At 26.2% G+C, this 24853-nt stretch overlaps 1 protein-coding gene across 1 annotated transcript; it reads left to right on the top strand.

The window, feature by feature from the left end:
- The first annotated feature begins 1868 nt into the window (after positions 1 to 1868).
- On the top strand, positions 1869 to 24045 carry LOC105845036 (adenosine receptor A2b). Its single transcript, XM_065817564.1, has 2 exons — positions 1869 to 1991; positions 22617 to 24045. Exon 2 carries the CDS (start codon positions 22742 to 22744, stop codon positions 23903 to 23905), a length of 1164 nt encoding a protein of 387 aa, XP_065673636.1. The 5' UTR covers positions 1869 to 1991; positions 22617 to 22741; the 3' UTR covers positions 23906 to 24045.
- Positions 24046 to 24853: the final 808 nt, after the last annotated feature.

Here is a 24853-nt window from a genome sequence, read left to right as displayed (position 1 = left end):
ATTTAAATTAGAAATTTAAGTAACTTTGAAGATTTACCTAATGGAACAAGGCTACTTATTTAACGATAGATTTCACCTACCTAATGGAAACTTAACATCATATCTGCGCATGCTTATCGCATGCGCAGAGCTATCTATCTACTTTTTTAACGGACTACTTATTTAACGTAACACCGGTACTACACATATACTACACATATGGTACTTTCATCATTAAATGCTACTTTCTCTCAATCTTTATCCGTCAAGTTGAACTATTTAGCTCTTTTGTTTCGTTTCTTTACGTTTGCTTTGGTTAAATTTTGACTCTTTTTTTATTTTTTATTACATAATCACAAATAAAGCAACGTCTTCATAATGCTCTATCACTGGTTTTCACCCCAACTCATTGGGCACGGGACGTAAAAAAGACGTCTTTTAAACGTTTTGGACGTCTTTTAGGCTTTTAAAAGACGTCTTTTTTTAGGTCCGGTGCCCACCGGGAACTGTTTTTATATCACTGTTTTGCAATCGTCTTGAGGTTTTAACTACATTGGTTTTGCGCATTTACTTCTCTTAGTATGAAAATTCGGCAACTATTTCTCGTAGTAAAAAAAATAATAAAGTTACTGATAATCTTCTTCAAACAGATTGAAAAAAACCATGTAGTTTCTATCTTTAAGATTTTAATTTGTTCCAACTTCTTTGAAGTACGTTTCCTATATACTCATTTATTTTCTTGTAACAGCAAAAGTAGAGAACCCTAGATATCATAGAGATTACTGTATGATTTTGAGTGATATTAAAGATATTAACACTGATATTACCAATAATAACACTGTAAAAAAATTATAGAATAATTTTGCGGTTGAAAAATCATTATTAACTTATGGCTATGTTTAAAACTTGCGCTTTTTTTTTAATTATTTACAAAAAGTTTTTCAAAATAAAACACTTGCAAACAAATGAAACATCTCATACAAATATTATTACTGCTTTAAAGCGGTATCGTAATAATTACTTGCCAAAGCGAATTAAATATCTTTCTGAATAAAGAAAACCGAAATAGTGTTTATGACTGATTCAATCGCCACCACTGTATTTACAAATTAGCAAACCTCTGTATTTACGTTTGTATAATAAGTCACTGCCAGCATTAAAATTTAATTTAAGAGTCCAAAAGGTTTTAACCTGTTGAATGTTTTGTGTTTTATTCTATTCATTTTATTTTAGATTGCATTTTCTTTAAAATGTTGAAATAAATGAAATTAAGAAAAAGATTGTTCTCAAAAGTAAATTTTATATTGTTTTTTTTTTTACTCATTTTCCTTTCTCTTACTTTCTCAACTTTTCTATTTTCTTCCATCTTACCCTCGAAAATTCTCTCTTTCTCATTTACTTGTTTTATCTCCGCTTTTTTTTCTGATACTTTTTTTTTTAACCTTCACTTACCCTTTCTCTCTTACGCATGTCTTACAGATATAAAGTTTTTTAAAGTTCTTTTTACCTTCACTCACCCTCTCTTTCTCTCTCACTTATGTCTAACAGATATAAAGTAAATTTCTTTCTCACTCGTAATTTACAGATATAAAGTGCATTTCTTTTTCACTCGTATCTTACAGATATAAAGTGCATTTCTCTCTCACTCATGTCTTACAGAGTTTTTTTAAAATTCTTGTTATTTTGATTTTACTTTTGTTTTTGCATTAATATCTTATAGTTTATATTTAAAATGTAAAAATAAATAAAAATAAAATAATAAAAAACGTTTTCAATATACTGATATCATATAAAAATATCTTAATAAGCAAAACATGAATAATTCATCTTCAACATCACTTTATTCAAAACACATATCAATTATATTTTGTATTATAGCAACAAAGAACCACAAATGTCTAAAATAGGAACTTGTTTTCTAACCGCATTTAGAGAAGTACCTTTTGTAAAACACTTAATGCAAAAAAATGCATGCAGGATGCATGCAGTTGGTGACAATTGTTGGTGACAAGGTATTTTTAATTACTATACTTATTTCATCTGTTTTTGCTGCATTAAAATACCTAAAAAATAAAAGTTTTTGAAATTACAATAAAAATTTAACTTCTGAATTTTATAAAAGACAATCATGAAATGCAAAATCATGAAATGCAAAAAGTTAAATATTTTTAAAAGCAAAAATATCTAAATTTTCTGATTTCTTTTTGCTTAGTAAAATGTATATGTAAGGACTCTTGTTAATGAAAACTTTTATAAATTGGTTTTTGGTCGTTGAAAATTGTTGATGATTGTTTTTACATGGCTAATTCTTTAAAAAAAACTGGTTTCTCTGGAAACAACTGGTTTTTATTATCATTTTAGTTTCTTTCTTTGTTCCGACGGGGAATGCACCATTTATCATTTAAAAAAAAAAATTTAAGTTCTTTAATCTTTGTTTAATTCATTTTATTTATACTATTTTTATAATTTGAATTTCACCTAAGTTATATTATAACTATAATTGATTTTATTATTTTAATTAAAAGTTAGATATTTAAATGTTATATAAGATGGGTTACTGCATTGCAAACTAGTGAATAATATGTCGCGTGCTCAGTTGACAACAATTTCAGTTATTAGAACTTCTTGTAGATATGTCGAAAACTATACAACATTCTACAATAACTTATAATCTAGCTTTCTCGAAGTTAAACATGTTTGTAATTTTATGGAGTGACCAGATCCATCTTTTTAAACAATCGTCTCAAATATTGAAGTAACTTTTTTACTTCAACATTTCAACAATTATAAGTTTATGAGTTTTAAGTAAACAGGGATATCGAGGATAAGTAAACAGGGGTACCGAGGATAAGTAAAAAAAATTTTCAGTCTAAAATAAATGTTTGGAAGCAATAACAATGTTATACATAAAAGCAAGTTTTAAATTTCAATTTTGCAGTTTTTTTCTCTTTGTTTACTTTAAGTACTTTTTTTTTTTTTTGCTTTCCGCCGTAAAATAATTCGATGACGTACTGTAGTTCAATGACGTTACGTAGATTTAAAGCACAACAACACTCAAGCATATATTTTTTATTCGTTTATAAATAAGTAATTAGAATTATCAGATATTTATTCAAGGAAAAGTTTAAAGGAACAGCATTAAAGATAACAATAAAAAGCTAAGTTTAATAATCCGAAATTATAATCTATATTGCAATCTATATTGTAATCTATACTGCAATCAATAGAATCGGAAGTTATTCAAACTATAAACAAGATAAAGCTAAAAGGGTTATTGAATAAAATTATTAAATTCTCGGTGCAAAGTTTGTTCTTAAAGTTATGAGAACATCAATTCAATGCTTAAATAAAATTCATATATTAAAACACATTTACAATTAGACTGATTAAATATGGCAACTTAAGATGGCGCAAAAACTAATATAGCATTAGAATTAAATCTTTTTAAGACAAATAAACATAAGTTACTCTTCAAAAAAGAAACAACCCTTTTATTAAAACAGGTTACAAATCTTAACGTCTAATATTGTTTGTAGGGCGAGTCCAGCAATTCGCAGCCTGTTTAATGCAATTATCAAATTGAATTGAAGGACCTAATTTGGAAGTTATAACTTCTATTACAAAGATCATAACATTATTCAATCACGATCTGAAAATATATTTTTAAGCTATACTTTCGTAACTTTTATTGACTTATATTTATATATGATTATATTTATATATATGATTATGATTATATATATGATTATGATTATATATATGATTATGATTATATATATGATTATGATTATATATATGATTATGATTATATATAATTATATATATATATATATATATATATATATATATATATATATATATATATATATATATACATATATATATATATACATATAACTATATATATATATATATATATATATATATATAACTATATATAAATATATATATATATGCACATTTATTTTTCAGCAGACATTAACAGGATTATTAATTTAATCTAGTTTAGTTGGATACTTTATTGGTCGTGTTTTTATCGAAGACTGGTTGATTAAAACTTGATTAAAGATAATATTAACTCTGAAAAATATTTCTCCGATTGGCTAGGAGGGTTATTAATACTGATAAATTAAAAGAAAAAATTTGAAAGTGGTTGATGATCTTTTATGAAATAATAATATGTCATAATTTACAATATCTATGATAAAAAGTAGGTGTAGCTTATTGACTCATCGAGTATTACTTTGGACTTATTTAGTAAAATTTTTGACTCATCGACAACAAAAGAGTTTTAGACATGTGTATTTTTACATATACACATATATTATTCGTTTTTGATTTTCTTACTTAGTTAAAAAGTATTTTTTTTTTTTAATTTTCAAAACTCTATTGATTTGTTGATTCGAAAACTATATATTGAGATTGTTGGTATGACAACGCATTAATGTATTTGGAATGGATTGAAAATTGCATGCTTTTGGTAACCATAATTTTGTTATGCTCTAATAACAATAACTAATAATAATAATAACTAATATTTTATAGATTATTAACATAAACTGTTTCTAACAGCTAATTTAAATTATGAAATAATAAAATCAATGATTTAAAATAAAAATCAACTATCGTTTTTTCTTTGAGTTGAATATTAGTATGTTTTCAAAACTGATTTATAATAATTTGTTTTTTGATTAAAATCATTTTTCTTCCTCCCGCTCTATAATATACTATCGGTATATAAAGATTCGGTTTTTTTAAGTATAACCATTGCAATGGTCATAGATAAATATACAGTTGTTTCTCGAAGAAAAGATAATAACCATCCAATACTAATATTTTCTTTGATGGCTTCTATATTTTATTATACAATTATTTATTAGAGCATTTTATAATGTTTCCATTTTTTTCTTAAAAAAACTAAATATAGTTTGCCATTCTCATAAAAATTATTTACAATATTTTTTATTTAAAATATGATGGCACCATCTACCATCATGTCATTTACATAGAAAAAAATATATATACATATATATACATATATATATATATATATATATATATATATATATATATATATATATATATATATATATATATATATATATATATTTAAAAGTTAAAAAAATTTTACATTTACTTCAGTTATATATATATATATATATATATATATATATATATATATATATATATATATATATATATATAATATGCTTATAAATGTAAAAAAAAAGTTTAAAATAAGATGAAATTTGTATATTAAAAAAGAATAAATCAAATAGTAAAAAGTCGGTTCTCAGTAAATATTTACAATTATTATTACTTTTACATTATTTTTTGAATTTCTTTTTGCACTAAACTTCTTTTAATCTACATACCATATAAATTTTTTAAAATTTTAGATCAATAAAAATTATTGCGTTTGTGATGATCGAAGAAGGGGCGGAGCGAGGGATGTCTGGGTTACACCATAGCCAAGAAACTCTTGTTTTTAAAAACTTTTAAAATTTTGAATCAAGCAAATAGTTTTACATTTAGATTTTAAGTATTAATTTTAATACAATAATATATGAAGATAAAATAATTCAAAGAAATTATTTATTCCTGTGGATATCTAATAAAATTTCGAACTATTGCTTTAGTGGTACACATAAGCTTGCGCATAGAATAACAATCAAAATTATTTGATTATTATTCTGTGCGCAATTCATTTTTAAATCTTTAACATTTCTGCGTAGTTTTTATTTTTCTTTTTTTTCATTTTTAGCGTAATAATTACCCAGTACTTTGCAATAGTTTTGAATTATAGGCACTTTGGAGGGTTTGCTTAAGACACAAATTTCACGCCATTTTGTTTATATCATCCTTAGCCAGTTTGCTATAATGACTTGATGATAAATTAGGCCAAAACACATTTCTACTATAATGTGATTTAGTAAGAGGTAAATAAAGTATATTTAAAGGCTTTTTAACATATATTTTACCGGAAAGTAATGACTCAAAAATATGGGCGCCATACCTACAAATAGCCTGTCAAATCAAAGGTCAAGCCTGTCAAAGGTTTTTTTAACAAGCTTATCATGTTTTGGGTATATCTGACATTATAATGGACAGCATCAGGATTTTGCTGATAATCGTACTTTATAAAGATTTTATTATCTTCAATAATTTAGAAATTTTCAGAAATGTAACTGTCATAAAACTTTTTTTTAGCGGGTTCTTGCACTTTTTTTTTTAATTTCAGAAAGGTTAGAAACTTTTTATGATTTGAAAGCTTGAAAAAAATTTTTATTTTGAACGTTTACATTAAAACTATTAGAAAATTTTTTCTTTTTTGCGCGTTCCCAACATGAGAGGCTTGGATTATTCTATTCGATTAAAACTATTAATCAGTTTTCTAACCAGTTTTATATCTTGAAAAGCCTTCTTTTCTCCGTTACTAGGTTTGCGTTGAATTGAATTTGTTTGGGAAAACGTTTAACAACATGACTAACGGTGTAGAGATAAATTTGCAACTTTTTTGCAATTGAATTGTAGCTTCTATTCAGATTTTCCATAATATTTGTGCAAAATATTTTTTCTAACGTCTTCTTCTGTCATTTTTAAAACTTATTTTAAGTTAAATGAAAAAACTAAAACATTTTTTTGAAACTGTTACATGTTGCCAACAAAATACCAACACAATTTGAATTCTTTTTAATACAACCTCTGAAAAAAAAAGACCTATTTACTTTTTCGCGTACACGCTTTAGTTTTTATAAGTTTGTTGGTATTTAATAATTATGCAATCTTTGATATTTATGATTTAAAACATAAAAAAGATTTTCATAATTTTAAGTAGCATACAATTTTTTAATCTAGACATGAATAAAAGTATACAATAAATATTAACCCGTAAATATTTAGCACTCCAAGCTCTGGATACAGTGGATTATCTAATAGCTTTGGAATTTTTGTACCACCTTGGTTTTTTTTAAACCTTTAACGTTGTGGTAGGAACATTATAGGTTTTGCCATCCTAATTTTTTTTCTTTAACATTTATGAAAACGTTTTTGATTGCTGATTTTTCCCATTTTACATTTTATGTTTTATAAGGCAATTTTATATTTTATGTTTTATAAGGTTTATTTTGTTTAAATTAGCAAAAAAAAAAATTTTTTTTTTTTTAAATCTAACATTTTAAACATCCTAAATCACAAAATCACTTTACTTTCCTTCAAAAATTAACAGAAAGCCCCAAAATTTGTACTTATTGGCAACAAGTTTATTTTCTAAGGCCCTTGCAACGGCCTTAGCAACCATGTCTGTTTATATTTTTGCCCTATTTTTACAATTTTTTCATTGGTATTGTAAAAAGATTATTTTGACACAGAACAAAGATTGAAGGTGGTTAATCATATTTTTCTGGCCGGTTTCGATATTTTTTAAATAGAGATTTTTTTAGTTTATGACACTTTTTTTTTTAAAAGATATTTTTCTCAGAATAATATTTTTCAAATATTTTTAAACTAGAATATTAATATCTCAAATATAATATTAATAGAATATTAATATCTCGGAAACTACTAGCTCTTTTCTTTGAAACTTTCACAGTTTGTTCATTGATATTCTAGAAAGGGCTGGAAGTAGAATAATTGAAAAATATTTTTTATTTTGACCAGAATTTTACTCCACGGGCCATTTTTACAGGTTAATATCAGTCATTTTACTTTGGCTCAATAATTTTGAAGAATTCTACTAGGGGCCCTCCACCAACCATTAAGCTATATGTTTGTAAAATTTAAAGCTTTTATCTCAAATATTTCTCATGACATTTATGTTCTTGTAACTGCATGTTTTGCTTTTTTTGCTGACTCAGCATTTTTTTGTGACAATAAAGTAAATAAAATGGTGTTTTTTAACTACTATCGAATAATGTTTAACATTTTAACAAAAACTTATTTTGGAAAATAAAATTTGAAGGGTAGTACCACCTTAAGAGCCATATTAGTTTAAATAATTTATGCGCTGTGTAATTTTTTTCACAAATTAAGTTTGATTATGGCATACGTATGCTAACATGAGCAACCCATCAATATTCCATCATAGGAACATCATAGTCAAAATGTTTATTAAAACATGCTGTATCTACCTCGTTCAAAAATTACATTAAAATAAGTACTGCTATAAATATACAACATCTGTTGGAGAAATAGGTAAAAAGTTCATTTTTGTTTGATTTATTATAAAGTCATGTTTTCAAATATATAAAGAGATTACAATACCACTTACCTAAAATATTTGTTAATTATAAAAACATTATTTGTGGGAAAGGTACGTATTTTACCATAAGTAATGTTAAGTCAGTATACAAATGTAGATCTAAACAATTTTTTACCATTATAAATATTTATGGAAATATGATCAGTATGCCATCATGAGCGCCACGCCATCATAGAAAACTTTTCCCTATTGTTTATATATTTTTTTTATTATTTTTTTATTTTTATTTTTTTAATTTTTTTTTACTTTTGAGACCCAACATACTTTTGAAGAAGTAAAATAACATTTTTTTTTCGATAATATTATTCTGAAAATGCTTTAGACTACCTCAATTTTTTAACAAGTATTTGTTTTAGTAGATGAATAAAAATGTACACTTTTTCAAATAAAATTTTTGAACCACCCTAACTACACATACTTCTACATTCTAAAAATACACAGAGAAAACTTTATATAAAATCTCCCTACTTTTTAAGTTATAAAAAGCCAAGTTTAATTTTAAGTTTTTATCAAAAGATGGCGCCACTTTTATTGCAATCAAATAGCAATTTCATTGTCCCCAATGGCTTGTTGTCAATAGTTTTTTTTTTTTTTTAAATTTATTTAACAAACTGATTTTGAGCCTCGGTTTTTTTTATTAAAAAAGGCATATGAATTTTTTAAATTACGCTGCCCTCCAAAACATTCGCAACAACAACAAAAATAAAATAAAATATACTTTTAACTTCAATTACTGAATACCGTAATTTTACTTAAAAAAAAAACTCTTTAAGTGGAATTAAATTGTTAATATTACAAGGAAAATAGATAAAATTGCAAGGAAAATGGTTAAAATTAAAAGGAAAAGATTTGTAGTCAAATAGTTTTATTTTTTGAAAATTATAAACGTGTAGGTTTGCAGGTATTAGTATTTTAAGGTAAAAATGTGGTCCTCTCAAACATTAGTAACTTTTTTTACAACTACTAAAAAAAGTTAGTAAAGCCAATCATTATTTCTTTACTTTTTAGGATCATTGGACATCTTATTGGCATACACTCATTGAACTTAACAACTTTTATTTGGGTTATCTCATTCAAACTTGGCTTCAGTAGCCATACATATCACCAATTAGCCATACAATGCTTACTGATGTTTTGAAGGGTTCTAGAATTTTCAGATAAAAAGTTCAACTTGGTGTCATACATTTTAAATAGGGTTGAGGAAATTGATTGAACAACTAATTCCTTCATTTTTTTAAAAATCATTGGTTACTAAGTTTAGACGTTTCGGGTCATTGTCATGTTAAAATGTTCATAAAAAAGACGTATTACTAACAGCATGAAGAATCAACTTTTATCAAAAATATCACAATATATAAATTAATCTATAACGACATTTGTTCGATGAATATATTCTATTCTACTAAAATAGGAAAACCAATCTCAAACAATTTCACCACTGTGATTGAAAGTTCTTCTTGTATAATTAGGGTCCAAACGTTTACCTTTAGGTTTACGTACCTTCTAATTGCCATTAGAAGGTATATCAATTGTCGAGAGCCTATGAACATTTGCAAACTCAATTCTAGCTTTTTGATTCTTTAAAGAGGATTTGATTCTTTAAAAGAGGATTTGATTCTTTAAAGAGGATTTGATTCTTTAAAAGGATTTTTTGCTGTTTTGACGCTCAGACTTCCTAAAGGTTTACCCGTCTGCAAAATGTACTTTCGGACAGTGAAGGTTTTAATTTTTGTTTGTAGCATCCTTAGCATTGTCATCAGGATTCTTTTTTGACATGAAGAATAATTTTTCTATCAGTTAAACGATATTTTTTACGTGGTATTCCGCTCTTATTATTTGTTTCTAAAGACTGTTTTTATTAAAGTTGTTTGATTATTAAACATACAGTTGATTTGCAAGTCAAGTACTTAGTAATCAATTTCTTTTTGCTTGACTCATACCTTCTTTGTATTATCTGTGGTAATACTCGAAAAGCTAATTTGTACTTGTTTCTTACCATTATAAAAGACCAGTCACCGGTTTAGATACTGTCATAGTTTTTTTTATAGATTTGAAGACAAAAATCTTTAATATTATTAAATAAAATTTTTTGAGGACGGCGTATGATTCAAAAATTTAAATGTTCGATGATATTTTATTAACAAAACCTCGTTGAACTTGTACTTCAGGGTTGTATGAACTTCCTTAATTTAACCAGGTATTTAAAAATGTACACATCCTTGTCGACTGCTTGACCCGAAGGAGCAATGTAATGCTTTAAAACCCCTTTTTCTCAACGGGCTATCCAAATTTATAATTTTGGCTCATATTTGCTTTTTCTTTTGGGCTTGAACTCATTAAAAGTTGCGTCGGGCTGAGAAGTATAATATCCAGCGTCGTCAGGAAGCTCAAGTGTTGCACAAAGGAAAATACAATTTTTTGTCAAATTTTACCAATTTTCCGCAATTAGGACGCATTGCTCGTCTTTTCGTTAATAATTTTGGATATGTACTGCAGGGAAACATTTAATCTTTTGGCAAGCTACGAAGTCTTTCTTATCAATCAATTTTCTAGGCATTTTATCTGTTTCTTAAACTTTTTTTTTGCAGTCCGATGAGTTCTAACTTTTTGTTCTGGTCTTATATTGATCTCCTTTTGTTCCATTACATACATGGTTGATTTTGGGACATTTCCCATGCGAAAATGATTAATAATAAACATTTTTTTTTTTTTTTGGATGCAAATCTAAAAAAGCGTACACTCGTTTACGGAATACTTCTTGATTATTTAATCTGTTAGACATGATTAATTAGGTGTTCTGAAAAAAAAGATATATTTAAGAGGAACTAATTTGCAACATAATAGGTAGGATTATAAAATTATAAAATAATGTTAGACAATTAAATGAAAACAAAGTTTGTCCGTATTTTTTGTGACATGTAAATATAATTAATTTCTAATTATTTCAAATAAATTAAAATCAAAAACTAAATTCTTTCTATTAGGAATAGGAAAAAATAAATTTTTAATGGAAAATTGGATTAAGTGAAAAGCAAGAAAAGATCGGGAACACGATTTTCATTAAAATATTATTTGTTTTATGAATTGTTTTAAGAGAAAGATTTTTATAAAATTTATATGATCCATGATCTTCTTTTATTTTTTACATTGAATTAGTTTTAAAATTTTGAAGTTAAAATTTGGGTTGATGAAACGAATTCCAATGAAGTTATTTTTATTTTTGTGTTTTTCTCAAGTACACACAGTTGTAGTTTCATTTATTTCGCCGTTAAGAATATATAAAACGTACAAATATGACAAAAGGAAATGGCTGGAGCAAGAAGAAGGCATCAATTATCACCGAGCCCTATTATCGCCTTATCACCGAGCCCCATTACAACCGTATTTTACGTATTTACGTATTAACCGTATTTAGTCCGTAAAATATTAAAAATCTTTACAAAACGTCAAGTATAAGAAGTTAAGAAACAAAAGAGTACTAAAAAATTAAATGTAAATCTAGTTAAGAAAGATATAAAATTTATAAATATATATGTGTATATACACACATAAGCACATGACAAATACACACATACATATATATACATATTGCCTCGTATTGTCGTTTTTATAATAAAATGAATAAAATTCCATCCACAACAATATAAAATGTATAAAAGTGTCAAAAATAAAATAAATATAAGATAATTTACAAAAAGATACTGCATGTTTCGACAATAAACTAAAACTTTTTAAACTTCAAGACTTAATTTTCAAAAGTAAACATTTTTAAAGAAGTGTGATAAAGACATATTCTTAATAATAATAGTTGATCTTTTTATTAGTTTTAGTTTTTTGGTAGTTAACATGTTAAAGTTGTTTAAGTTAATGTATCATTATAAATTTATTTAGATAACTTCTAAAAAAGACTGGCAATATTAACAATATTAAAAGCCATATTTACTAAATGATATTTTAAATTAGCTTTGAATTGCGTAAGTGTTTGTTTTTTATTATGAACGATCTGTTTAAAACTTTTCCATAAAAAACGCCCCCCGATACTGAATAGAATAAGTATCATAACTTTAGATTAAATTTTGGAGTTACAAAATTGTTTCCGGAAAATCTGGTGGGGTATTTATGGCTTATTTTAGTCAAATATTGATTAAATATTGCTGGAGATAGTTCGTGTTTTATTTTATACATGTATTGTAAGACTAAATATATATATTAATTTTGTACATGTTTAATGATCCAAGCTTACTTAGAAGTCGCTCGCAATGCACATTTCTTGTTGCTCTAACAACAATTCTGCAAGCATGTTTTTGTTTTGAATAAATTTTTTTCAACATTGTGTAATTTGTGCTTGCCCATACAATATTTTTGTAAGTTAAATAACTATGTATAAAAGAAAAATATAAATGAGGATGATAAAAATGAAAATTTTTCGGAAACTTTAAACAGTAATTTAAGTTACTAAATTTTATAATTATATAGTTTAATAACTATGTTGATATTTTTTTAATAACTAAATTTTTTTTAAATGAAAAATAACAAAACTTAGTTTGCGTATCATTACAAAACATTAGTGTTTAGGAAAGAAATTATTTAATACTTTTACTTCTTTACAATTATTCCGCATTTTCTTATTTTACCTTAAAAATTTTTTTTTTTCATAATAAAGTAGCTTCTAATAAATCAAAAAATATATATATGGGCCATATTTTTAATTAGTTGAACTTTATTTATGGGTCACCTGGTACACTGTTTTTATGCAAATGTTTTAATTATTACTACATCTTCTAATTAATAAAAAAGCATTGGAGACCTATAAGCAAATGTAGTTTATTGCATCCGTAAATTGAAACATGGATGTGCAGGTTTTGTACAAATCTGAATTTTCCAAAGTCTATCATCAAAACAATTTGAAAAATACATAAAAGTAGTTGCATCAGATGTAAAAACTGTATCAAAAGAAAAATGATAAATGTTGGTAACAGTTGGCAAAAACAATTTTAGCTCCACCCAATACTAATGCTATAGTATATGGTACAAATATAAATATTTATCACTACATAGAGTTTTTCTGATATCTTTAATGCTTGTGCCCAAGTTATAGATTTTTAAAGTTATGTCCAGGTATTTTAAAGGTTGTTGTTTCAAAAATCTTGCAACTTTCCAAAGTTCACACGAAAAAAAAGTCACACAAAATATCGTCTAGTAACCTAATGGAAATGAATAGATAAGAGCCGGTTCAAACACAATGCTGATAAAATAAGTAAAACATATAAAACAGGACCTCGTTCACCAATATATGTAAAAAACATATGTTTTAAGAGTTTTAGTATTATGAAAATTAGACATATATTTGAAAAGTTGGACATATATTTGAGAAGTTGGATATATATTTGAGGGGTTTGACATATATTAGGGAAGTTAAACATATATTTGAGAAGTTTGATATATATTTGCAGAGTTGGACATACATTTGAGGAATTAAAAAAAATGTTTGAAAGGTTGACGCAATATAGAAATTAATCTTTAAATGGAATGAACATTGAAAAAACATCTTGTTTACCGAATTAGAAATTAGTGTTTTTGATTTTTAAGCCGACTTTAATACTTGAGCATAGGCATCTATTCATATCAAGCATTGATCAAAGAATTAATAGTGATCAAAGAATCGGAAAAGCAGAAAAAAGATTGAAAAAAATTAATCTGGCCAATATTGTTTCAAAGGGTTTAAAAAACAAACAAACAGAATAATTGAAAACGATCGTGCCGTATATGACTGGAGGGTTTTGACGAAGTTACTTTTTTACATTTTCTACAGAAAATTGTTCTATACGTAAAGTATTTACTTATATAATGTTTCTCTCAGAAAAGCAACCTATACGCAATGTTCAAAAGGAAACTTTAATGAAGTGTGTTCCACATTCTTAATGAAATAAATGGAATTGATTTATTTTATTAGAAAAATTTTTTTTGTCCAAAAAAATATTTCAATTAGAATCTTGAATGTCCCATTTTGTGAAAATATATAGGACTTAAAATGGGGAAAGTGTAGCCTTCAAAAGCTATATTAAGTATGTTAAAAAAATTACGAATGTTACTGTATTATTGGTTGATCACGATAAAATTCAGCACCTTTTAATCGTTAATTACTCAAAAACTACTTGACAAATTTTTTTTATTTTTTGCATATGGAAGCAAATGTGTTGTTGTTGATTATGTGTTGTAGCTAATGTTTTTTTGCACACGGAAGCAAATCTGTTGTTGTTGATTATATGTTGTAGCAAATCTGTTGTTGTTGATTATATGTTGTAGCAAATGTGTTGTTGTTGATTATATGTTGTAGCAAATCTGTTGTTGTTTGTAATGGTAATGGCTATTGGTTATCATTGCTATCGGATTAAAATGAGTGAGCAAATATTAAATCGAAAAAAAGTTTTAGAAATTTTTCTTCAAAATCCTTCATTGTCAAAAGTTGAGACTTCAAAACTGATCGGTGTTTCTCGATCATCCGTTGGATTTATTTTGTGACAATATAAACAAGCTGGAATTGGAAAAAAGAAAAGATTTAAAAACAAATATAAAGCAAAATCAATCATTTGCTCCATAAAGACAAATCCATGTCAGTGGCAGAGAGATCTTGCGATAAAATTTAAATGCAGCCAAGCTTTGGTAGGAAAAGTACTTAGATCTCAAGAGCATAAAGCATATCATAAAAAGATATCTCCAAAGCGATCCATTGGAGGAGAAATTAAATCGATTCGTCGTACAAGAAAGCTACATAAACTTTTTAACCGAGAAAGCTTGTGCATAATTGAAGACGATCAAACCTATTGCAAAAAGGAATTTTCACAATTGCCGCGGTGCTCTATGACAAGACCGTTAGGTCGTTTTGGGGCACCTAAAAACAAAAAACAAAAACAAAAAGTTGTAACTAAAGACTGAAAATATCAGAGGAAATATTAACGACGATTTCCAAAAAAAAACTTTTAGGGTATAAATATGTGGTAGAGGAACTATGAAAAATATCGAAAATTTTTGTTTTGTCTGCGATAGATCCTCTATTTTTAAGATTTTCCTTTTGAATTAGTTGTTCTAGGAAATTATTTTTAAATCATTGACTCTTTAAATAGTTTTTAAGTAATCTGTGAAACATTTTTTTTTAAGTAAATTGCATTTGGTTCAAGAGACGCAACTTGTCTTTCGATTTCTATGTGGTCAATGATGTTGTCTAACCGCATAGTAGATGATATTGACAGCAAAACCTAAGTGGTTTAGAAAATTTAAATATAACAAGAGAACTTGTTATATTTACAAAAAATGTGTATTTTTACAACAAAATTATTACTTGAATAAAAGATTTAAAATTTGCATGCTACATGCACTAACCGATAACCCAGTAAACGCACTACGTTTTTAAAACGTTTAAAAATGTGCTTAAGACGTCTGAACGTGTTTTACACGTCGTGTGTTAACTGAGGACTCAGTTGCAAAGCATTAAAACCACGTAAAATCTATGCAATTTTTTATTTAATATATATTTCGCTGTTCATACAATTAAAAAAATAAAATACAAAGAAACGTTTTTAGATACAAAGAAACGTTTTCATAAAATAAAATAACAACGATTTTTATAAGCAGATTGGGACTCAAAGAAAATATGGATAATCACAGTCATTACAATTTTTTCATAGAATCACACGCAGTTCTGACTCAAAAGATTTGTATGTCGTATCAAAGGAAAATATTGTTTATTAATAATTTCAATAAATTAATTTAATTGAATAATATCAACTTGCATTTTCCTGCACACAGATTTTGGTTTATCCTGTTTTAAGTGTTTCTTTTAAAATAGATCAATAAAATAAAATCATCTTAAACACTACATCAACTAAAAAACAAAGTAGATAATTTAAGTTAATCTTAAATTTAATTAATCTTTAAATTCGAAAACTAAATTAAATAAATACTGACATTATTCATTATCATTAACTGCATAAATTAAAAACTTTTTAGTTCTTTCTTTTTCTTTCTTTTTCTGGTTTTTTGTTTTATCTAATTTATTTATGGTATTACCTTTTATTAAGACGATCTTATTTTAATGTTAATATTTTTGTAAATATCTATCTTATTTCTTAGTTTATACTTTATATTCTTGGAAAAAATTTTGTAAAAACTATATATGGTAACACGGTGCTCGGCGATAAGACAAAAATAATGTCTTCTTCTTGCTCCGGCCATTATTTTTGTTTGTAAATTTATGTAGGGTGTAACATTTCTTCAACGGCATAATATTATGATCAAAAGAGAAAGAAAAAAAATTTCTCAGATATATATTAGGGAAAATATATAAGAAAAACTTAAAGTGATGATTGGTCACCGTATAGTCACCAAATTATAAAAGAGAAAAAATGTTTTTAAAAAGGTGCTATGTACAACCAAGATTCCATTTTTAAGAAAACGTAATTATAAAAAGATTAGAAGTATTAGAATTAACAATTTTGGTTGTTATAAAGAGATTGATGATCAGGTTGTTACTTGTATAGAGGTATGTAATAAAGTTGTTACAAGTGTGGAGATATGTAATGAGGTTGTTACAAGTATGGAAATATGTAATAAAGTTATTACAAGTGTGGAGGTATGCAATGAAGCAGTTTATATCAAATGTTGATAGAAACCTAAATTAGGGTCAGCCTAACTGCAAATCTAATGTAGTTTCAATCCCTGGAAAATATCATGACAATCATAATTAATATTGATTATGCTACAGATAAAGAAGAAAAAAACTTTTAATATGATTGTATATATCTATATAAATAAAAAAGTTTTAAAACCTATGAATGCATTAATAAAATTTTGATATAAAAACACAATGAAATCTTTTAGCTCATAGAATCTTTTAGTTCAAAGAAAATTTTGAAAATACTTAAGTTAGAACTATTTTAAATTTGAGGGGGAAAAAGCTGGAGACATTCCTAGGAAGCCATTTTTTTTATCAAATCGAATCATAGCTTTATATATTCTGTTAATTATAAAGTCATTACAATAAACAATAAATTGAATGTGTCAAAAACGTGACGCGATAAATATCTTATTCGATAAATATCTAATTCGATAAAATCTAAATCGATAAGTATTTAATTTAAACTATGCATTTTATTTAATTTTCAGACAAAATGTTTTTACAATTTAAACAATGACAATTCAATAAATTCTAAAATAATAACGATAAATAAAATAATGATAATACTATCTAAACATTTTTTAAAATTCTTATTTTAGTGACAAATGAGATTTATTTTAACGTTGAATTGTGGTACTTATAAAACTAATAAAATATGGAACATAACACCTACTAATCTACTTCAAAAAATTACTTAAAAGTATATATAATTTTTGCCTCTTGACAATTTTCATTTTCAACAAAGCAGTGAAGATCTTGCTTTCTTAATATGTTTTTTAAATAACTAAAAACTTTATCTGTTCTATTTACATTATTATAGAAACAGGAAACATTATTAATTAAAGAATTTTAGAATTTTAGAAAATAAGAAAGTCATAACTCAAAACTATCGCTGACGCGGCTTAAAAACTATGACTACTATAATCAATAAATTAATTATTTCTTAGGCGGCAAACTATTTAAAATTAAGGTTTTCATTGCTTCTTCTTTAAAAAAAAAACCGGGACAATGACAACCATGATCAATTTGAACAATTCAATTAATAAATTTATTCGGACAAATCAATAAATAAATTAGTTTAAACAATATAGTTACGAAATTTGTGAAAAATATATTTGAAATACAGATAATATATATTAACTCAGTTTGATAAAAAATATCTAAATAGACATTTAAACAAATATATTTTTCAGGAAAAACTTTTTTACAATGAAATCATATATCAAAAATTAAATATCTTACACAGGAAAAACTTTTTTACATTGAATTCGGAAATTGTTTGTCAATTAACATTGCTAGCAAAATACATTTGTAAAATTGAATTGGAAAATATTTTGACCGTGAAATTATAAGTGAAGCTTTTATTAAATGGATTGCAACATTAGGATACAATTTTAAAACTTCGAACTTTACAACATTGAAGCGTGATCAGCCAAACAACAAATTTATATTATTACAATATTATCCCCGCCCGCACCCCCAAAGAAGGCTATTTTCAACTTATAGTCAGTTTTAAAGGAATTTAGTCGGCTAATCGGCAATTGACACATTTTATTCTTCAGTATAAAGTTTTAAGATTGTTTTTTTTTTAAATTAGTTGGTATTTTTTGAGGACTCGCCAACCAACAAAGTTTAAAACGATGTATCTTGTAAATATAAAGCTTTATACCTCTTTATACTTCTACTTTATTGTTTTTTTAGGTTATTAAAAAATCTCAAGTCGTTTAAAGCTACTTGAAAAAAAACTTAAGTGTTTCAAATAAAAAACGTTAAAAAAAGTCATATATGGTTATCTTCTTTAAATAACCAATTCAAGTTAAGCTTTACTTGTCATACTATATTAAGTTTGCAATCATTTATTACATTTCACATATGTTATACAGAGTTTTATCGCTACAATAAATCAAACAAGTTATTTCACCGTAATATTAATAATGAGTTTATCACCGTAATATTATTAATGAGTTTATCACCGTAATATTAAAAATGAGTTTATAACCGTAATATTATTAATGAGTTTATCACCGTAATATTATTAATGAGTTTATCACCGTAATATTATTATTAAGTTTATCACCTTAATATCAATAATGAGCTATCAAAAAAGCTGTTTAAAGCAAAAACTCAAGAATAAAACTTCAAAAATAAAACCTAGAATTTGAACTTGAGTAAATTAATAATAAAAACACAATGATCAAATGTGAGTCACCACAAACAAGAAATAAATTGTGTGTTTCAATTACTAATTTGCTCAAATATTAATTTAAAAAATAAACAAGCAAATAAATGGTGCACTTTATAAGGGAGTTTCTAAGAATGTTTTTGAAACTTTTATCCTTCCTACATAATTGACAATAACTTAAATTTAATATAGTTTGTTCTGCCATATTACATAATAAGAGTTGAATGAAAGGTTTGGAATAATCCCAAATCTTTTTTTTTTAAATCTAAACTCTTCAAATAAACATTTTTGTACAGTTATATAGCTTTAGTTATCTCTTCAAACAGGGTAACTTTAGCTACCTCTCTAAAATGGGGTAACCATGAATATATTTTGCAATAACATTTAATAAATATAATAGTTTATTTTATATTGTAATAAATGTAATAGTTTGAGTTTAATTAAAAAATATTGAGCAAAAACACTAAATGAATTTTTTTTTAATGAAAATGGTTTTATTTATTTTTAATGAAAATGCTTTATAAGAAACCGCGGGAAAAATATCTCTATTCTACTGTCTTGTACAAACAGGAGAATTAATATAAATAAAATAGTGTTAGTTTTACTTTTAAAAGAAGATGAGTTAGGAAGGTTTTTTACATGCTGTCAGAAAATCCTCCAAAAAAATTTTTAATGAAAATGCTTTACCAAAAGCCCGGGAATGATGGGGTAGTCAGAACTAAAAAAATGTATAATTTTTTTATTACATGACCACTGCATATAGGTTTAACTATATGATAGCTATAATACTGGTCTGTAGAAAAGTCTTTCACTACATCATGTTCACTACATCATGTTTACTACATCATGTTTACTACATCATGTTCACTGCATCATGTTCACTGCATCATGTTCACTGCATCATGTTCACTGCATCATGTTCACTGCATCATGTTCACTGCATCATGTTCACTGCATCATGTTCACTGCATCATGTTCACTGCATCATGTTCACTGCATCATGTTCACTGCATCATGTTCACTGCATCATGTTCACTGCATCATGTTCACTGCATCATGTTCACTGCATCATTTTCACTGCATCATGTTCACTGCATCATGTTCACTGCATCATGTCTCAAATTAATTAGAGGCTTACAAATTTCCACCTCAGTAAAAAAAGGTTAATTTCAAAACTGGTTGCTTTGTCACGTAAGCTTCCAATAGGCCCACTCTATTTTTCACCGCTTTTAGGTTCTCCATGTAACAATTTAATCAGATGTTTTAATGGTAACTCATTGGTGTATTGAGCACATAACAGGAAAGTGGAGTCCCAAATAGGACTCCAGATTTGAAAGTCACTAAAAGATAACTTCTTTCTAATTTTTGGTATACAGGAGCTCTAAAAATTTTAAGAAGTTTATAGGCGGTGAATAGGAAAAATTAAGTCTTTTAAGGTGGAGGAACAATTCATTCAAGATTCAACATTGTATTTCACGTTGGCACAACGTTGTATTTTATGTTGGCGAAACCTTATATTTTAAGTTGATTCAAAGTTATATTTTATGTTTGCACAGCATTATATTTAACTTCTATCAGATTTAAATTTATTTGTTTTATATTTTAGTTTATATAAATACACATTGCATATCACATATTTATCCGCATATATAATTGTATAAATGTACTTATACATACATATTTTATCCATTTTGATGAATCAATATAACAATAATATAACAAATATAACAATATAACAATAATATAACAAATGTTTATGCTTAAATACCATGCATCAAATTAAAATCAATAATATAAACAATAATATAAACAATATAACAATAATATAATAAATGTTTATGTTTAAATATCATGCATCAAACTAAAGGGCATTATTCATGTTTGTTTTGCCTGTGGCTTGATATTTTGTTATATTAGAAAGAAAAAAATTTAAATGAATGACTAAAAAATGAGGTTTTTACTTTAGTATTATTACTAAAGTTTATTTACATTAATTTCAAAAAATAAAACTTTTTTATCGATTACCCCATCTATTACGCATAATTTTTGTATAGCATAAGTGTGGTTGAAAACCTTAAACAAATATATACAATGAAGGTTTAAATATAAAAAGTTCATTAAAAACTCAGCAGTGACGGATCCTGGATTTTTTGGTGTTTGAGCTAACTTCCATATGTATGTTTATACTTATGTCAAATTAAGATGCTTTGCAAAATAATGCAATACATGGATGCTGGGAACGACAATATGGCCATATAAAATTTGTAACCCCCTCAAAAATGAGGGGAGCTTAAATTATTATTATAATAATTAATACTAAATCTCAGAGAGATGTCATTGAGATTAAAATCTTAATGACATCTCTCTGAGAGTTTGTAGAGAAGTTTTTTTCTTCTTATTTTGAGATAAAGCAATACCATTTGACACAATTGTGGCAGATGTCATTGTTATACACAATAAAAACAATGCTTAAACGTCATTGCGATTGTGTCGGAAGGTTCTTAAGATAAACTTTATCTCAGAGTTATCTCTCTATGTTGAAAAAGCGTTATCTATGTTTGAAAAACATTATCTATGTTGAAAGAACGTCATCTATGTTGGAAAAACGTTATCTATGTTGAAAAAACGTTATCTAGCTTAGATCTCAAACATGCTGCTGGCGAATAATTCAACAACATGATGAGGCTTAACTTTAGTAGAAGTTGTAGCTTTGACCTAGAAGGTCATAACTGCAACTGTACCTAGGCTGCAAGTAATTAACAGAATTGCTTTTTTGGCAAATAATTCATAAAACACAAAACTTTTAACTCTAACTGTTGGTAAATTAGTCGGCCCATCAATAACGTTTATCTGACATGACAAAGAAATGTTTTTGAGCATGCTGCTTTAGCAATTACACATTCTGACTAATGAACGTGACACACCCATTAGACATCTATGAAATTGTTTAGACATCTATGAACTTGTTTAGAAGTAGTTGTTAGGAAGTATAAATAAAATAATTTTTGTTCTGTTAAGAACCGTGGTGGAGGTGTGGGAAAAAAAAAGTTGAGAAATAAATTGATAAAAACAAAGACTCAACACTAATAGTTTTTAAATAAAAAAACTAAAAGAAATAATAAAAAATTTAAGAAAAGTCTGCAAATTAAAAAAACCAAATAGATTAAGTTTTTTCGGTCAAATTTGGGACAATTAGAATTCTAGTTTGTCTTTGGTCATTTCCCTTTTTCAAATTAAACCAAAATTTTAAATAACTATTTACCAGATCTCGTTAAATTAAAATGTGATCTTGAATTTAAATTAAAAACAAATCATAAAAAAATTAAACATAAAACCATGAAAAAATTAAAAATACAAGTATTAACATGTAATGTATATTGGATATGATATTATGTATGCGAGATTTTTGTATAACAAATTATATATAATATATCGTATATTAAAAAGTATGAAGTCGACATGTTGTTATGGTTTTTATAATTGTTGCATATTTAATATAATAATTTCCTACCTGTATTTAGATTTCCATGAATTTTGATTTTAACGAGTGGTTTAATTCTAAAGTCACCAATATTATCGAGAGTTGTCAAAATTAATGACAAATTTGTATTCTCGCCCACGTTAAAATATTTTTTAAATAAACAAGATGAATGTGTCAATAAATGACTCAAAAATATACAAGGCTAATATGGCAACAACAGACTCTAAAATTTGCGAAATGAACATATCAGCAACCAACTCAATAAAAGATACTTTAGAAAGGCATCTTAGTACATGTACAATCGAATTCAAAGCGGCAGTTCATATTCCAGCTTTAGTTCTTGTCTTTTTAATCATTTTTGCTAATTTTTTAGTAATTTACTTATTCTTAAAGAACCATACATTACGTAAAACAGTAGCAAATATTTTGCTGATTAGCCTCTCCGTTACCGATTTAGTATCAGGTGTTTCTATATTTATTCATATAATGCCTTATTATTACACCCTTTTTAAAGATTGCTCAACGGTACATCAGGTTTTTGATCTCGCTTATTTTGCATCGAGCGACATTATAACAAATGGTTTGACAATTACTTCTGTCTTACATTTACTGTTGTTATCAAGTGAGCGATTTGTTTTGCTTTATTATGCACTCCGTTGTACTGTAATTGTTACAAGAAAAAGACTAATAGTGTTATCGTTTACCGCGTGGGTTGTTGGAGCATTTGTTACGCTCATACAACTTAGCTGGGTAGTACCTTACATTAGTGAACCAAATAATCATACAAGACTGCTTGCTGTTTTGCATAATGATAAAATTTATACGGTTACAACAATTGCATTGTTTTCATTTATACCAATGTTTGTTTTGTTGTTTCAATATATTTGGCTGTTTTCTTTAATTCGACGGCTTTCAAAAAGGAATCCAGGAATACAATCCAAAAAAGTTTGGTCAAGAGAGTTAAAAGGCGTCATAGTTAATTGCATTATGTTTGTCTCCTTTGTTTTATTTTGCTTCCCATATTTGTTGGTAAAATGCTTCATATGTTTAGATCATCCCGCGATCTCAGAACTCCCAAGCGAATTTTTTGAGACTATATTTCTTCTGAGATTCATAATCTCAATAATCAATCCGCTTATTTATGCACTTTATAAAAAAGATTTTAGAAGAACAATACCAATTACGTTTTTGTCATTGTCCAAAACCTTTTTAATGACCAATAGACCAACCTTTGACCAGTTGACTAGTAGACCAACCTTATCTCGAAGTGGAGAAAAGATTTCCTTTATTGAAATCGGGACAAGAAATAGCAAAGAAATAAAGTTTTAGAAATCCGAAGGTAATTTAAAAACTGTTTGAAACAAATGTATATAACATTAATAAAAGCATTAATAAATGATTATAATAATTATAAAAGTATTGGAATATTTAAAAATAAATAGTCTGCATAAATAAATAATCTGCATAACTAGTTTTATCAACTTTTACTTTTTTTAGGTTTGGTTTTCTTTTTAATTTAATCATAATTTTTGCTTCATATTTGTTTTTTATTAAATATTCATGTGCGCTATTTAAAAACAGTTACTTTATAATATTACAAATTAACTGTAATACTGACGGTTGTGCAACCGAATAAATTCAAGTTATGCATCCAAAAAACATAGTAATAACTAATTAAACTTAACAAAATTTTGGGTTATTTAAAAGCGTCTGGTGCGTCAAGAATTTAAGCCGTATCCCGAATATCTATAATGAATATAGAGGAAATTGTAGAGAGAGAGTGAGAGAGAGAGAGAGAGAGAGAGAGAGAGAGAGAGAAAGAAAGAAAGGATGAAAGAAAGAAAAAAAGAAAGAAAGAAAGAGAGAGAAAGAAAGAGAGAGAAAGAAAGAAAGAATGAAAGAGAGAGAAAGCAAGAAAGAGAGAGTGAGAAAGTAAATTGGGGTAATTTTGTCACCAGTTCTTTAAATAACTTGAGCACCAAATATATAAGTAGAAGAACTTTGTTTATTGTAACTACTATTTTTTTGAACAAGATAAATATAAAACAACAACGTAAATATAAAACAACATATTGAACAACATAAATATAAAATTTTATTAAAATTTTCAAAAATCATTTACATTTAGTTTTAACTTTAAGTTTTATTTAAAAATAAAAGCAAGTTTTATTTAAAAATAAATCCAATCTAATAAAACTAAATAAGTTAAGAAAAAAAATTTCAGTAAAATAAAAATAGAGTTTTAAAATCATCCATGCAAATTAAAAACTTTTTAGT

Source organism: Hydra vulgaris, chromosome 14, assembly GCF_038396675.1.
Source record: "Hydra vulgaris chromosome 14, alternate assembly HydraT2T_AEP".
In the NCBI taxonomy this organism is placed as follows: Eukaryota; Metazoa; Cnidaria; class Hydrozoa; order Anthoathecata; family Hydridae; genus Hydra; species Hydra vulgaris.
This window is presented reverse-complemented; position numbering and strand designations above follow the sequence as displayed.